Source organism: Peromyscus leucopus, chromosome 8b (assembly GCF_004664715.2).
Source record: "Peromyscus leucopus breed LL Stock chromosome 8b, UCI_PerLeu_2.1, whole genome shotgun sequence".
NCBI lineage: Eukaryota > Metazoa > Chordata > Mammalia > Rodentia > Cricetidae > Peromyscus > Peromyscus leucopus.
This window is the reverse complement of record NC_051086.1, coordinates 63,648,935-63,663,765: the sequence shown is the minus strand read 5'-3', so window position 1 is coordinate 63,663,765 and position 14,831 is coordinate 63,648,935. Positions and strand designations below refer to the sequence as shown.

General features: G+C 49.1%; 1 protein-coding gene across 4 annotated transcripts in view; it reads right to left on the bottom strand.

The window, feature by feature from the left end:
- The window catches only part of Adap2 (ArfGAP with dual PH domains 2), a 28,505-nt gene extending 15,365 nt beyond the window's left edge, over positions 1-13,140 (bottom strand). Inside the window, exons 1-5 of one of the 4 annotated variants that reach the window (XM_028866950.2) lie at positions 12,884-13,140; positions 12,095-12,225; positions 9,949-10,040; positions 6,155-6,234; positions 4,395-4,507 (exon numbers count right to left, since the gene is read on the bottom strand). In XM_028866950.2, coding sequence (XP_028722783.1) covers positions 4,395-4,507; positions 6,155-6,234; positions 9,949-10,040; positions 12,095-12,225; positions 12,884-12,977 — 510 coding nt within the window. In that variant the 5' untranslated portion in view covers positions 12,978-13,140. Of the gene's footprint in view, positions 1-4,394; positions 4,508-6,154; positions 6,235-9,948; positions 10,041-10,156; positions 10,195-12,094; positions 12,226-12,883 lie in introns of those variants that run through there. The other 3 variants (XM_037200671.1, XM_028866949.2, XM_028866951.2) reach the window with 3 other exon arrangements.
- Positions 13,141-14,831: the final 1,691 nt, after the last annotated feature.

Below are 14,831 nucleotides of genomic sequence, written 5' to 3'. Positions count from 1 at the left end.
GGAAAGTTCTATGGAACCACTCTAAAAGGAAACTCGGTCATATCCATTAAAATGTTGAAGTGATTATTATTGTTGTGTGTGGCTGTGGGTACACACGTGCCACAGTACACAGGGAGAAGTCAGAGGACCACTTTCAAGGGTCAGTTCTCCCCTCCCACTACCTGCTCCAGGATTTGAACTCAGACTGTCAGGCTTGTGGGGTAAGCACTTTTGTCCACTGAGCCATCTTCCTGACCTGAGTGTGTTGTCTGACCTACAGTTTGCATCTAAGAGTCTGCCACAAGGAAGGAACTGCAGACTATGCAGACACACGTCAGACGACGTTTGCTGGAGTATTACAAAGGCAGCAAAAGGTCTGGGGAATGTAGCTTAGTGACAGAGTGCTTGCCTTGCATGTCCAAGGCCCTAAATTCAATCCCCAACACCACAAGCATGCACACGCATGTACAGGACAGCCAGGACTGTTTCACAGAGAAACTCTGTCTCAAAAAAACTAAAACAAAACAAAACAAAGCAAAAAACACATAACCAGGTGGTGGTGGTGGTGGTGGTGGTGGTGGTGCACACCTTTAATCCCAGAGCCTGGGAAGCAGAGGCAGGTGAATCTCTGTGATTTCGAGGCCAGCCTGGTCCACAAATCGAGTTCCAGGACAGTCAGCACTGTTACACAGAGAAAGAATGTCTAGGGAAAAAAAGTACACATAAACATGCATATTATAAATTTAAGGTTATTTGTGAACACACATTAAAAATATACAGCTATACCAACATTTGCTCTTTTTTTTAAAGTCAGGCTTTCACTGTGCAGCCATGGATGGCTTCGAAATCACAGAGATCCATATGCTTCTGGTACACCATCATGCCCAAACTTCTTACTAACTTGAAAAGAAATATGACATTGCCAGGATGGAGGTATAGCTCAATGGTAAAGAATGCACTGCTGTGGAACAATCTTTGTACACTGTACATATATATTACTCTCATTGGTTAATAAAAGAGCTGACTGGCCTATAGCTGGGCAGGATAAGATTGAGCAGGAGAGCCAGATGCTGGGAAGAAGAAGCATGGAGTCTGAGGAGTCGTGAGGAGATGCCAAGAGACACACAGCGAACAGGATGAGAAGTACATACACGAGGTAAATGAACGTCAGGGCAGCACATAGATGAATAGAAATGGGTTAATTTAAGTTGTAAGAGTTAGTTAAAATAAGCCTAAGCTATTGTCTGAGCATTCATAATTAATACTAAGTCTCTATGTGGTTATTTGGGGAGCGGCTGGAGCAACAGAAAAGTCTGCATACAATATATGCACGAGGCTCTGGGTTTGATCCTTAACAACACACACACACACCATTACTAATAAACACAATCTCTTTTACTGAAGCTTACTCCATGCTTTCTCCTTCTTCATTTCCCACAGGCAGGCAGTCATGAGTTTAATGTCTATTCTACTTCCTTTCTCATATTTGTACAAACATATACATAGACTCATACGCATGTATCTAGGAACAACTTATTGTCTTATGTAAGTTTTTAATTTGTTTTGTGGTCCTAGGGACCAAGCCCTGGAGCTTGATCTTACTAGACAAGTGCTCTACCACTTAGGGACACCCCAGCTCCCTTTCTTTCCTTCTTTCTTTCTTTCTTTCTTTCTTTCTTTCTTTCTTTCTTTCTTTCTTTCTTTCTTTCCTTCCTTCCTTCCTTCCTTCCTTCCTTCCTTCCTTCCTTCCTTCCTTCCTTCCTTCCTTTCTTTCTGTTGTGGTACCAGGAACTAATCTAGGGCTTCACTTACTCTCTCACTGAGGTTTTTTGTTGTTGTTGTTTTTATTTTATGTTTTGCTTTTTTTTTTTGTTTTATGTTTTGTTTTGTTTTTTTGAGATTGGATTTCTATGTGTAGCCCTGGCTGTCCTGGAATTCACCTCATAGACCAGGCTGGCCTTGGACTCACAGAGCTATGCCATGGGATCCAGTACTGTCTTTGGGTATGCATATGTATATGCAAACAAAACATCCATATACATTAATAAATTTTTTTTTTTTTCCGAGACAGGATTTCTCTGTGTAGCTTTGCGCCTTTCCTGGAACTCGCTTTGGAGACCAGGCTGGCCTTGAACTCACAGAGATCTGCCTGCCTCTGCCTCCTAAGTGCTGAGATTAAAGGCGTGCGCTACCACCGCCCGGCAATAAATAATTTTTTAAAGGGAAATAAAAGGAAGAAAAGATGTGTGATTGATAGTTCCTTTGTGTTCTGACAAATAAAGCTTGCCTGGACATCAAAGGGCAGAGCTAGCCACCAGTTAACCATAGAGGCTAGGCAATGGTGGCACACACCTTTGATCCCAGTACTTAGGAGGAGGAAGCAGGAAGGGCAGGAGTTCGAGGCCCCTTGGGCTACACAAGATTGAACCAGTCTACAAAAGAAATAGAGCCAGGCCATGGTGGCTCACACTTTTAATTCCAGCACTTGGGAGAATCATGCCTTTGATCCCAGCACAGGGGAGGTGGAGACAGGAATATAAGGCTGGTGGAGACAGGATCTGCAGCCTGTTCAGTCTGAGGATTTGTAGAGACAGCTCCCGACGCCCCTCCATCCCCAACTCCCTCTGAGATTTTGTATAGGTAACAAGTCTCTGGTGGCTGGCTGCTCTGCTTTCTCGGATCTTTCAGCCTTCCCCCTCGATATCTGACTCTGGGTCCTTACTGTTAAGATGAATTAGGACCACACTTCAAAAAGAAGTATTGGAAAAGCGAGTTGTCAGACTTTAAAACTGCAGGTCCCCATTACACTCGGAGGGCTAACACTCTTCTCCTCCAAGACTTTTCACTCAGTCTCTGACCGCAGCACAGCAGCTCGCCCTTCTAGGCCTGTTCCTCCGGGAAAGCAACAGGAAATACACAGACCAAAGGCCTCAAGTGCACACTGAAGAGCTCAGCCATCACCCTACCCCCCACCCCCCGGTCAGCTGCGCCTTCCCATTCACTTTGTTAGCACTTTTTCTTTTCTGTTCTCTAATTCTGGAATGCCTCAGGGTTCAGTGTGGTAGCTGGCCTCCAAAGATGTCCTCACCACTTCCTTCTCTCCCAGTAGGCCCCATCAGCTCTACCCATAAGGATGTAGAATTGTATCCCTTCCCTTTTTCCCCCCTCCCCCGAGACAGAGTTTCTCTGTGTAGCTTTGGAGCTTGTCCTAGAAATCACTCTGTAGACTAGGCTGGCCTGGAACTCACTCTGTAGACCAGGCTGGCCTGGAACTCTATATGTAGATCAGGATAGCCTGGAACTCTATATGTAGATCAGGCTGTCTCAGAACTCATAGAGATCCACCAGCTTCTGTTTCCAGGGCGCAGAGATTAAAGGCGAGCACCACCACATCCAGCAACAATCACTTTTGCTTAGAAAACAGCCTCAGGCTGGTGGTGGTGGTGGTGGTGGTGGTGGTGGTGGTGGTGGTGGTGGTGGTGGCACACACCTTTGATCCCAGCACTTGGGAGGCAGAGGCAGGTGGATCTCCGTGAGTGCCAGTCCAGCCTGGTCTACAGAGTGAGTTCCAGAACAGTCAGGACTGTTACACAGAGAAACCCTGTCTCAAAACAAAAAGAAAAGAAAAAAGAAAGAAAACAGCTTCTGTGCCATAAAGAAACCTGAGCTAGTTGTGCTTGGAATGAGCTCAAAAGGGGCTGGTCTAGGTTGCACAAATCCTAGTCCAATCCCCAACATCACAAGAGGAAGAAAATAGAAGAGGACGTCACTGTGACCACAGCGGTTCTCCAGGGCACAGGGCCAGTGAGGGAGAGTTCTGTTTTATTTTATTTTTTAAATATTTAGTTAGTTAGTTTTGTTTTTTGAGACAGGGTCTCTCTATACAGCCCTGAATGTCCTGGGACTCACGATGTAGACCAGGCTAGCCTCTAACACACATATCCACCTGCCTCTGCTTCCTGAGTGCTGGGATTAGGGTCACAAGCCACTTTGCCCAGCCTCATTTAAATGAGTAAAGCACATTTGTAAATATATCTCAATAAAATTGGTTTTGGCCAGGCATAGTGGCATACTCCTTTAATCCCAGGACCCAGGAGGCAAACCCCGGTGGCTCTCAATGAGTCCACGGCTATCCTGAACTACATATCAAGTTCTAGACTAGTCAGGTCTGCACAGTGAGACTCTGTCTCAAAAAGAAAAAAAATCAGAGAACAATTAACAATGAAATGGACCAACCTAAGTGATTCAAGTGACCAGAATGTGGTTGTTGGTGGGCTGGATTGACAGTAGCCAAGGAAAAGTAGGAGAATGTCATGTTTGCCAGGGCTGAAGTTCTCCCTAAGACAAGGGGCTGTCCACCAAGGCCTTAGAGAGCCGAGGGATCCTGAGGAAGCACAGGCAGCCTGGCCTCTTACCTCCTCCTTCGTGTAGTACTTCAGGAGGCCTTCTCTCGCCAGAAGGACAAACCTCCTTCTCAGGAACTGTGCGTTGTCTCGTCCCCGCTTCCACAGGAACACTTCTCGGTCACCTTAACCACCAAGGGCGAGAAGAAGTGAATCACAAAGTCAACGCAAATAAGAAGTGAATCACAAAGTCAACGCAAATAAGCTAAAGAATGCCTCAAGTTCCTGGGGGTAGGAAGAGCCTCCATCCGCCACTCAAATATAGGCAATCTAACGGGGCTAATTCAGGTGCAGGACACAGGGTCCTATCTGTGTAGTGGGAGTTCGCTCTACCCATGACCTTGGGCTATCTGGTCTGATCGAGGTGGTGCTTCTTATCTGCCTACATGATCATTTAAAAGGGAGGAGAAAGGGGGTCTTGTTTCTTGGATGGTGAAGACCAGATCAGGCCGCGTGAAGTAACGTGTGATCGGTCCCCAGCTTTCTAAGGACTCTGCAACTGGATTTACCTTATCCTGTATCAGTGAGTCTTTTTCCCCCATAGAATCCCTTAATATACACACACAGACACATACACACAGAGACACAGACACACACACACACACACCATTGAGGTTCTCCTTACGTATCTAGGGCCAACCTTATATAATTTCAGTCTCCACTACTGTGCAAAACCTTTCTGCCTTGACTCTCCCTGAGGTGGGCCGGCTTCATTGGAAGACAGGTGTGGCAGGGCCTGTAATCCTAGCACTTCGGCTGGGGAAGGAAAGTAGTTATGAGTTCGATGCCAGTCTTGGCTACATAGCAAGACCTTGTCATGAGAAAGAAAGGAAAAGATGTTGGAGAGATGGCTCAGCAGTTAAGAGCACTTGCTCTTGCAGAGGACCCAAGTCCTGGCACCCACATGACTGCTCACAACCATCCATAACTCCAGTCCCAGGGGATCAAACTCTCTCTTCTGACCTCTGAAGGCACCAGTATTGCATGTGGTGCACATACATACGTTCAGGCCAAACAATCACACACATAAAAATTAAGTTAATTTTTTTCTTTTTTGTTTAGGGTTTTTGGGTTTTTTTGTTTGTTTGTTTGTTTGTTTGTTTTTAAATTTAGGATCTTCGGTGGTGATGCATGCCTTTAATTCCAGCACTCAGGAGGCAGAGGCAGGAGAATCTCTGAGTCTGAGGCCAGCCTGGTCTACAGAGTGAGTTCTAGAACAGCCAGGGCTACACAGAGAAACCCTGCCTCACAGAAAAAGAAAACTAGAGTTATAAGAGTGACCTCAAGACACTAGTTTGAGGAATGGGTAATTTGCATCCTGGAAATCCTGAAAGCTTTGTCCTTTCATGCTTTGCCCTAAGATCCTTGAAGACTTTTGTCTTCAGGGCAGTGCCAGTTTGAGAATTCAAGTCAGTGGAATGAACACTGTTCTGGGTCTCGGGCTGCCAGTGAGCTTGTGCCCTGCATGAATGTGGAAAGAGAGGCTGAAATTTAGTTCCTCACCAAGCCTACCTCCACCTTCCATTTTTCTAGAGCTCATTAGAACATAGACCTCATAACATTAAGATGGTAACTTTAGGGCTGCAGAGATGACTCAGTGGTTGAGAGTATTGGCTACTCTTCCAGAGGTCCCAGGTTCAAATCCCGGCACCCACATGGCTCACAACTGTCACAACTCCAGTCTCAGAGTCTCCAGTTCACTGTCCTGGTCTCTGGGTGCATTGCATACATGTGGTGCATATACCTACATGCAGAACTCATAGTAACTTTACCTGGGGGTGAAACAGCTTTCTCATGAGCTATAAACTCCTGTCTTTCATACTTAGCTCGAATCCATTGCTCCTTTAAGACCCTAAAAAGAGAAATTTCGGTCAGTCATGTCTGCTGCAGTGCCTTCCATTCCCACAGTGGCTTTCCAAGACCCTACAGTGGAGTGTGGGGACGGCCCAGCAGCTGCCTTCTCAGGATACCCAGAGATTCTCGACCTTAGGATAGTTAACATCGGTGCTGGATGAGTCTCGGTAGTGGGGGTGGGGGCTGTCCGGCGCTTTATGGAGTGTGTGGCAGTACCTCTGGCTTCTACCTCCTCGATTCCAGGAGCTTCTGCTCTCCAGATGACACACCAGGAAAATTTGTCTTCTAGTGGGTTGAGAAGCACTGGACTGTCCCTCAGCCCTCTAAGTCAATGATCAAAGTATGCGCTCCCTCTACACTTACCCTGTCCCCCAACACTCCCACCCCAACTCTCTGCTTGTGAACTTGAGCCAAAAATGTCCTGGACCTGCTGATTGACTTTGAGCCACCACACTGCATAGAGCAGACTGACCTAGGGTATTCCAGGCTGACCCCAGGTGTCTAAAGTAACTGAGAATGACTTTGAACTTACGATCTTCCTACTTCCACCTCCTAAGTACTGGGATTACAGGTATGTGCCACCATACCCAGCTTTATGCAGCAGTGAGGATCAAACCCAGGGCTTTAAGCATGCTAGGCAGGCACTCTACCAACTGTGCTATATCCCCAGACCAAATTACTGAACATTTCTAAACTTGGGAAATGAGCCAGTAATATACCTGCCTGCCCTAGTGCTGTTGAGGTGGGCTTTTTTTTTTTTTTTTTCAAGGCAGGGTTCCCCTGTGTAGCTTTGGAGCCTGTCCTTGAACTCACTTTGTAGACCAGGCTGGCCTCGAACTCACAGAGATCCGTCTGCCTCTGCCTCCAGAGTGGTGGGATCAAAGGTATGTGTCACCACCGCCTGGCTCGGGCAGTTGTATGTAAATAATCCAGCACCATACTCAACACACAGTAGGGTTTGTTGTTGTTGTTGTTGACTGGGTCTTGCTGTATAGGCTGGCCACGAACTCACAGAGATCTGCCTGCTTCTGCCTCCTGAGTGCTGGGATTAAAGTCGGGAGCACAGTAGATTCTTTTTTTTTTTTTTTTTTTAATTTTATCCTGGTTTGACCAGACACCGAACAGCCAGGGAATTGAACTTGGTTCCTCTGGAACATCAGTCAGTGCTCTTAACCACTGAGCCATCTCTCTCCTCTCCACAGCAGATTCTTCATGCTAAGGTTAACCAGATAGTATTCTGCAGTAAAACTGTGTATCTGAGAACAAACTTACTTTCATTGTTTGCTCCTTTTTATCTTTTCCAGGTACATGTTTCAAAGGTTAGCTGACCAAATGCCCTGGGAATGGGAGTGACCTGGAGCTGTGCATCTGACCTAAACAGGTCACTTGGTGCTCTCTGGGTTGCCCTGGACTGTCAGGGGTCAAAGAGACCAAAAGTTAAGAGACTGACCGGAAGTCCTCTCTGGGCTATGCTGGGTAATGCAGCATGAACCTGAAAGTGGATTTGCTGTGAGAGAAGTCTGGCTGAGAGAAAGACGGAGGGACAAGGGACACGAGGGACAAGGGACATGAGAGTGTGAAAGATTGGGTCACGCTGGAGTCCCTGTGTGGGTCTTCCATCTCCCCTTCTCCTTTCCCTTGGTCATGTTTGAGCTCCCAGTATTATGATCCTCTTCTTCTTCCTCCTCCCTCTTCTTCCCTCTTTTTTTTTAAAAGAAAAATACACTTATTTATTGAGTGTGCACACGTATGTGTGTAAGTGCGCACTCCACAGCGCAGGTGTGGACGTCAGAGGACAACTTGTGGGAACCATTTCTTTCCTTCCTTTGTGCAGACCGCCGGAATGGAATTCAGGTTCTCGAGCTCAATGGCAGGTGCCTTTACCCACGGGGCCACCTTGCAGGCCTTGGCTGTGGTGGTGGTGGAACAGTGTCTCACTGCAGTCCAGGCTTGTCTCAAACTCACACTATGCTGGCCTCAGCCTCCCTTGCCTCCTTAATGCCAAGATTACAGGTGTGTATGTACTACAGTACCTGGTTTGGCACGATCCTTCTTGAAGGTGGCTTCATACCTGTCCTTCCTGGTGTCTGATCTTCAGAACCCCCAAAGCCTTTTGGTGCCTGAGCCAGCTTAAGTTGGAATTCTGTCCCCAGTCAACAGTTCTTTCTAGGTTTGAGGTGTAGCTCGAAGGTAGAGTGCTGGCCTGATACACACAAGCTCATGGTTTTGACCCTCAGTATACACCCCCAAGACCTTCCTAAGGCACAGCCTTCCCCGTGGATCAGTGAGGACAGCACCAGGCCCAACATGGTGGTGGGAATCCTGGGCCATAGGATAAGCACTAGGGGAGAGACTAGAGACTGAGTTCTAGTCCCAGAGGTGGCAAATGCAATAGTTATAGAACTGGAGGAGAGCAGTCACCAGCCCTCAATCAACAGGGATTAAAATGCAAAGACATTTGTAGGAGTCATGATAAACAATGCTGGAGAGGACAGGGTAGAAAGCCCATGGAAGAGACGCTGCCCAGGGGCTTGGAACAGAGACTGGAAGGTGGCAAGGGGGCAAGATGAGACAGGGTCTTTCAGGTGGTGTCCAACACAACCCTCAGAGGGGTGAGGGACCTGGCATCACTGTAAGTCTGACACTAAGAAATGCATTAAAACTACCACGCTAGGTGGCATGAGAGCTGCTTAACAAATGCTGTCCTTTGATCTACATTATGTTGTAAGGCAGGTTTTGTTGTCTGCGCTTTTGAAAAGGGACTTGGACTGAATGCAGAGGGACATCCAAGGGGCTTGGTGGCGTGGCCACCCTCTTATAGTTGGATAGCCATAGGGTTGGGGGAGAAAAACTCGAGCGGCCTTCTGCATACAAAGCTTTGCTTCCCTGCCTCTCCACATGGTATCAGTAGCCCTTGGATCACTAACTGCAAAGCTACAGGACCGCCAATTACAGCTATGCATTTGTGCAAAGCCCCAAAGCACTACGCCGAGACTCTGGTGGTTCAAATACGACTTTCCAGACACGCCTGCATGAGACTGTGTCTACTCGGAGGGATCCCTTTCCCTGAGTCCACAGGCCACTGTCTGACAGCCCTGAATGAGGCTGAGTCCCTGAGAGGGAGGCCCAGGATCAGGGAGTCAGCCTTTCAGAGATTTGGGGTCACTAGGTCCTGTGATCTTCCTCATCCCTTACATTTACAACCCTCCTGCTATACGGGGTTTTCCTAATGTCTTGCTACCATCCCCTGGTATCAGATGATCCGTTCCTTCCCAGCTCTATGTTCCTTCACACCCATCATGTTCTGTCTCCGGAACACAGTAGTGGTCATGCTGGCAAGGTTGCTGAGAATGTTGACAACAACACACACGACAGTTAGAGCTTGGCATATGGGTAAAGCTCCACAAATATTAATGGCTTTCGTTTTGTTTCAGGCATAGTCTCAAATAGCCTAGGCTGGCCTCCAACTCACAATGTAGCTGGGGCTGACCTTGAATTCCTGATCATACCCTCTATTTACCTCCTATGCACCAGAATTACAGACTTCTGCCACCACACCTGGATTCCTACGTCCCCTCTGTGATGATACCAAATTCATCCCTGAAAGAACCTTCCAACCAGGTCACAGGAGAACTCACCTCAGACAAAGGTTCCAGGAACAGAGAAGGGCTGGGAAGACCTCCCCCCAGACCCTAGGGAATCACTCACTTACAGGCAGTCGCTGGCCTGAGGGACATAGTAGAAAGCTGGGACTCTGGCTTCAAACTTGGCTTTCACGTTGAGATTCCCATTGCTGGTCATGAACTGTAAGACAAGAGCAAATGGGCATAATTGTAGAACTTGAAAAAAAAATATGTGAAATGAAACCATGGTCTAACCAGAAGACTGTGGTTGCTGGGCATAGTCCTGCGCGCACACACCTTTAATCCCAGCAGAGGCAGGTGGATCTCTGTGAGTTCAAGGTCAGCCTGTTCTGCACAGTGAGTTCCAGGAGAGTTAGGGCTATGTAGAGAGACCCTGTTTCAAAAAAATAAAAAGCCTGTGGTTTTCATTGGCTCTGAGGCAAGGCCAGGAGAAACTACCTCTAAGGAGGCATCTCCCCAGGCATGGAAAGACTTAGTTTGTCCTATCACGGGGACTGACAACCATGCCTCAGATAGGAACAGCTCTTTACAGTTCTCGCACAAGAGTTTATTGGGTCTTCTCCACTATTTTAACACTGCTATTCTGTTTTTAGAGGACACCGGGCTCAGAGAGGTTAGGTAGCTTGCTCAAGGCAGCTCAGCTAGTTAATACAAAGAGATGATGTCAGCCCATTTCTGCTGGACCACAAAGCTCAGGTTCTTTCTCTTACTTCTTCCACCGACAGCCCCCTCACAGCCCTCAAAGGCTACAGCAGACTGGGCCGGCTGGAGAATGGAAGTGGATGCCAGCCCCAGAGAACACCCAATGTCACCTGAGACTCAGAGTGGACATTCTGTCCAGTGATCACGCTGATGCGCCAGTGGGCAGTGACATGTTGGGGGAAGAGCGGGAAGAGCAGGTTCGTAATTCCTCTCTGTGGATACACTGAACACTGTCTGCCTCCCTGGGGGCTCTGGAGCTGTGGCGTAGACATGTATTGCCTGTGGACCCCAGCAGAGCAAGAGTGACTCTGGGGAGCTCACCTGTCCCACGGAAGACATAAGAGGGGGTTTAGAAGGCAAAAACCTGTGGGTGTGTGAGCTGGCTAGCAGCATCCCTGTGTTTCCCCCACACAGAATGTGAGCCTTGACCAGATAGCCACTCTGTCTTGTCAGTGATCTCTTCCCCACCAAGGACATTACAGTTACACCTGTGTGGGCTGAACAGTTAAAGTCCGGTCCAGATCCTGCCATGGAATGGGGATGCTCAACGATGTCACCTGCTTCCCCAGTGGCCCTTGAAGTTCTCAGTTCGCCAGTGAGATGTAAACCTGTCTGCTCTCCTCAGGTTTTTCTGCCTGACGGCTCCTCTGTACAAACTGAGCAGGCATGCAGAGTGGGCTAGGGAGGTGGGAAGGACCTTGGGCTATGAATCAGGATGTTTCTCTTCCTCAATTCCTGGCCCCCATGAATGTTGACAGCAACCGTTAATTCACTTTGTGTCTGTGCTGAACCTGTGTTTTATTATTATTTTTTCCAGGCAGGGTTTCCTCTGTGTAGCCTTGGCTGTCCTATAGAACTCTGCTCTGTAGATCAGGCTGGCCTAGAACTCTCAGAGATCTGCCTGCCTCTGCCTCTGCCTCCGGAGTGCTGGGATCAAAGGCATGCATCACCACCGCCTGGCTGGGTTTTATTCTTACAGCACCACATGAGAGGGTGGTTCATGTCCATAACATGGGTGTGGAGGTAGAATCCATAGCTAAGATTAAGGAACTAGCCCAAGGGCTAGAGAGATGGCTCAGTAGTTAAGTACACTTATTGGTCTTGCAGAAGACCTGGATTCAATTCCGAGCGCCAATATGGCAGCTCACAACTGCTTAACTCCAATTCCAGGGGATCTGATACCTTCTTCTGATCTCTGTGGGCTCCTGCATACATGTGGTTCATATACATAGACTCAGGTACACACGTATCTTTAAATACACACACACACACACACACACACACACACACAATATTAAAGGTACTACTTAGGACATCGCCCCTTGTAGGATTAGCTAGGATTTGAACTCAGGCCCTTGTCTAAGCCACCACCTACTAGTCTATGCTTCCTCTCATTAGTCATTGCACCTCTCTGGGCTCCATTTCCTCCTCAGTGGAATAGGAGGAACACCTGCGTCCCGCCTCCTCTCCCCACGCCCAATTCCAAGAATCTGCATACGAACGCGGTTCTACCTCCACCATACTGTCGTCCCAGAAGTCCAGTCTCACGGATTTCACTTTGCTGACGTCTGGGAAGTTGCGGTGGACGCCAGAGCAGTGGAGACAGATGAAAATCCCCAGCTTGTAAGAGGCCCAATCAGGATCTGCGGGGTGGAAGGGCAGGATCTTCGCTGAGGCGGACCAGGACTGGGGTGGGGTGCAGAGACAGGCTGGGTAGGAGGCCAGCTCTCCCCACGCCGGTAATCATTTCTCTTTTGGTCCCCAACCTTGGACAACTGAGGTAACACCATAAACCGTGCTGAGCCCACCCTTCGGCACAGCGACACCCAGGAGACCTCGGAAGGAGGAACCGAGAAGAGGGGGCGAGTGAGGGACCCACTCGGAGGCTGAGGGCAGGGAGCCGCATCAGCATCCTCAGGGTCAACGTGCCGCAGTGAGGGTCGCAGGCGCCCAGGAGGCATCGGAGGCGGGGACCTCAGGGTCCGAGGGTGCGGGAAGGGCCCAGGATTGGAGATGATGTCCGGGGCCGTGTCCTGGGTTGTAGGATGCCCGGTGGGAAAGTGAGAGAGACCCAGGCCATGGACCGCATCTGGTGCGGAGCGAGGACTGAGGTCCCTTGGCTTCCGGAGCAGGGAATCGGAGGACCGTCGGGGCCGCCGGAGACGCTCCACCGAGAAGGACTGGAGTCCCAGGCGCGGAGCGAGTCTGGGTCACGCATGGATGGGCTCCTAGGGAAGGGGCCGGCGGGCCAGGGGCCAGGGCCGTGCCTGGCTGCACCTGCCCCGCACGCCGCACCCTTACCCGCAGCCCCGCAGTCCGCGCAGTGCGTGTTGCCGGTGCCCGCAGCTTGCAGCAGCTCCAGCAGCCGCTTCTTGTTGCGCTCGCGGTCGCCCATGGCCGGACCGGAGGTCCCAGCGGGACTCAGCCCCGCCGCCTTCGCTCTGCCCGCTCCGGGACGCCCATGGTCCGTCCTGCCTTTGCCGGGCGGCTGGAGAAGGACTCAGTTCGCCCAGGCTTCAGGACCGTGAGGCCGCCGGCCCCGCCCCTGGGACAGCATGCCCCGCCTCCAGGTTCTCGACCACGCCCCTGGACAATGTATGCTCCCCAAGGCCTGCAGTCCATTTCCACTACCCGAGGGAAGGGACAGGAGCGCACCAGATGTAATCCTGACTGGTGACTTGCTAACTGGGAGACCATGGTTTATTCGACCTTTCTAGGCCTCAGTTTCCACATCTGAAAAAGAGGCCTATAAGGGCAGCATAGGGGCTGGAGAGATGGTTCAGGGGTTAAGAGCCCTGGCTGGTCTGCTAGTGGGCCGGGGTTCGATTCTCAGCACCCACAGGGCAGCTCATAACTGCAACTCTAGTTTCAGGGGATCCAACACCCTTACACAGACATATGTGTAGGCAAAACACAAATACATATGAAATAAATAATTAGTTTAAAAAAAAGATAAGGGCAGTGTAGCTATTTTCTCAAATATTCCGCTCTGAGGGGAAGAGGGCAGTTCATAAAACTCAAGGAGATCAGGAAATAGGAGATTCACAAGGTTGAGAAGAGAAGACCCTTCTTTGCTTTTCCGTGAACCGGCATTGCTGCTGGGTTTGCTCTTTGGCAATGCTGTTTCTTTTGAGTCACTCTGCCCCTGTAAGCAGCCTTAATAATAAACGCACTGGTTTGTCAAGCTAGACTTGGGTACAATCTCTTTGGTCTATCGTTGGTATCCTACATAGGGTGAAGAGACTCTCCATGTCTCTCCAGGAAAAGTACACAACAGGCACGCGTCTGCACTTCAGGGCTCCTTGGAAAAACGAACACGCTCTAATGTGTGTTAAAGTGTTCTGCAGGTCTTAACATCTGTTTGGAGACAGCTAGATACAAATGCTCCCTCCTCAGAACTCGATCCATGATTCCCAGTCTCCAGCACTCCATTGGGCTCATTACAATTCCTTAATAGGGAAATCTCTCCTCTGTAGCCCTGACCACATCTGTGATCCACGTCACATTACAGTAGCTTAGACACCTGTGTTCATTTCGATCCCTGTGGCCTCACTAGAGTTCAGTGCCAATATTCTATTCTGGGAAACAGAATATTCCGTTCTGGGAAACAGCCTCTATCTACTTTGTGAAATTGAAAGTTTCAATGACTGGATTCACCAGGAAGTAGAGCAACCTGGACAGAGTTGGAGCCTGTGAAATTCCATCCCTGTGAGGTGAGCAGGGCTTGGGGGGGTTTGAACCTATATCACTACATCCTTTCTCTTTGACGCCATCGCCCATAACCCACTGGACTCTGTCATTCATCCACGACACACATAATGCTTAGTGCACAGGGATGTTGGGTTTCTATTCCGAAGGACCTGAAGCCTCCCCATACCCACATTACACACACACACACACACACACACACACACACACACACACACACACGGCAGCATGATGTAGTGGAATGAACTAGGATTCCACAAATTCAAGATACGAATGTTGGCTCCGACTCCATCCTTCCCTAGCTGCTTGTGAAGGAAGCTTGTTCCACGACTTCTCTGAACCTTGGTCTCATGTGTGAGATGAGGACTTTGAGGAATGTGGAGACGGCACACAAAGCTCCCAGAACCCAGCGCTTGCCTTGCTTCTCCTGTCTCTTGGTGAGCTGATGGGACTCATCTGGAAGGCGAGGCTTTATTTCCCATCATTCCCACGGTGGAGGAGGTCAAGCCACCAGACTTGGAGAAGAAGCACATTCCAGAAA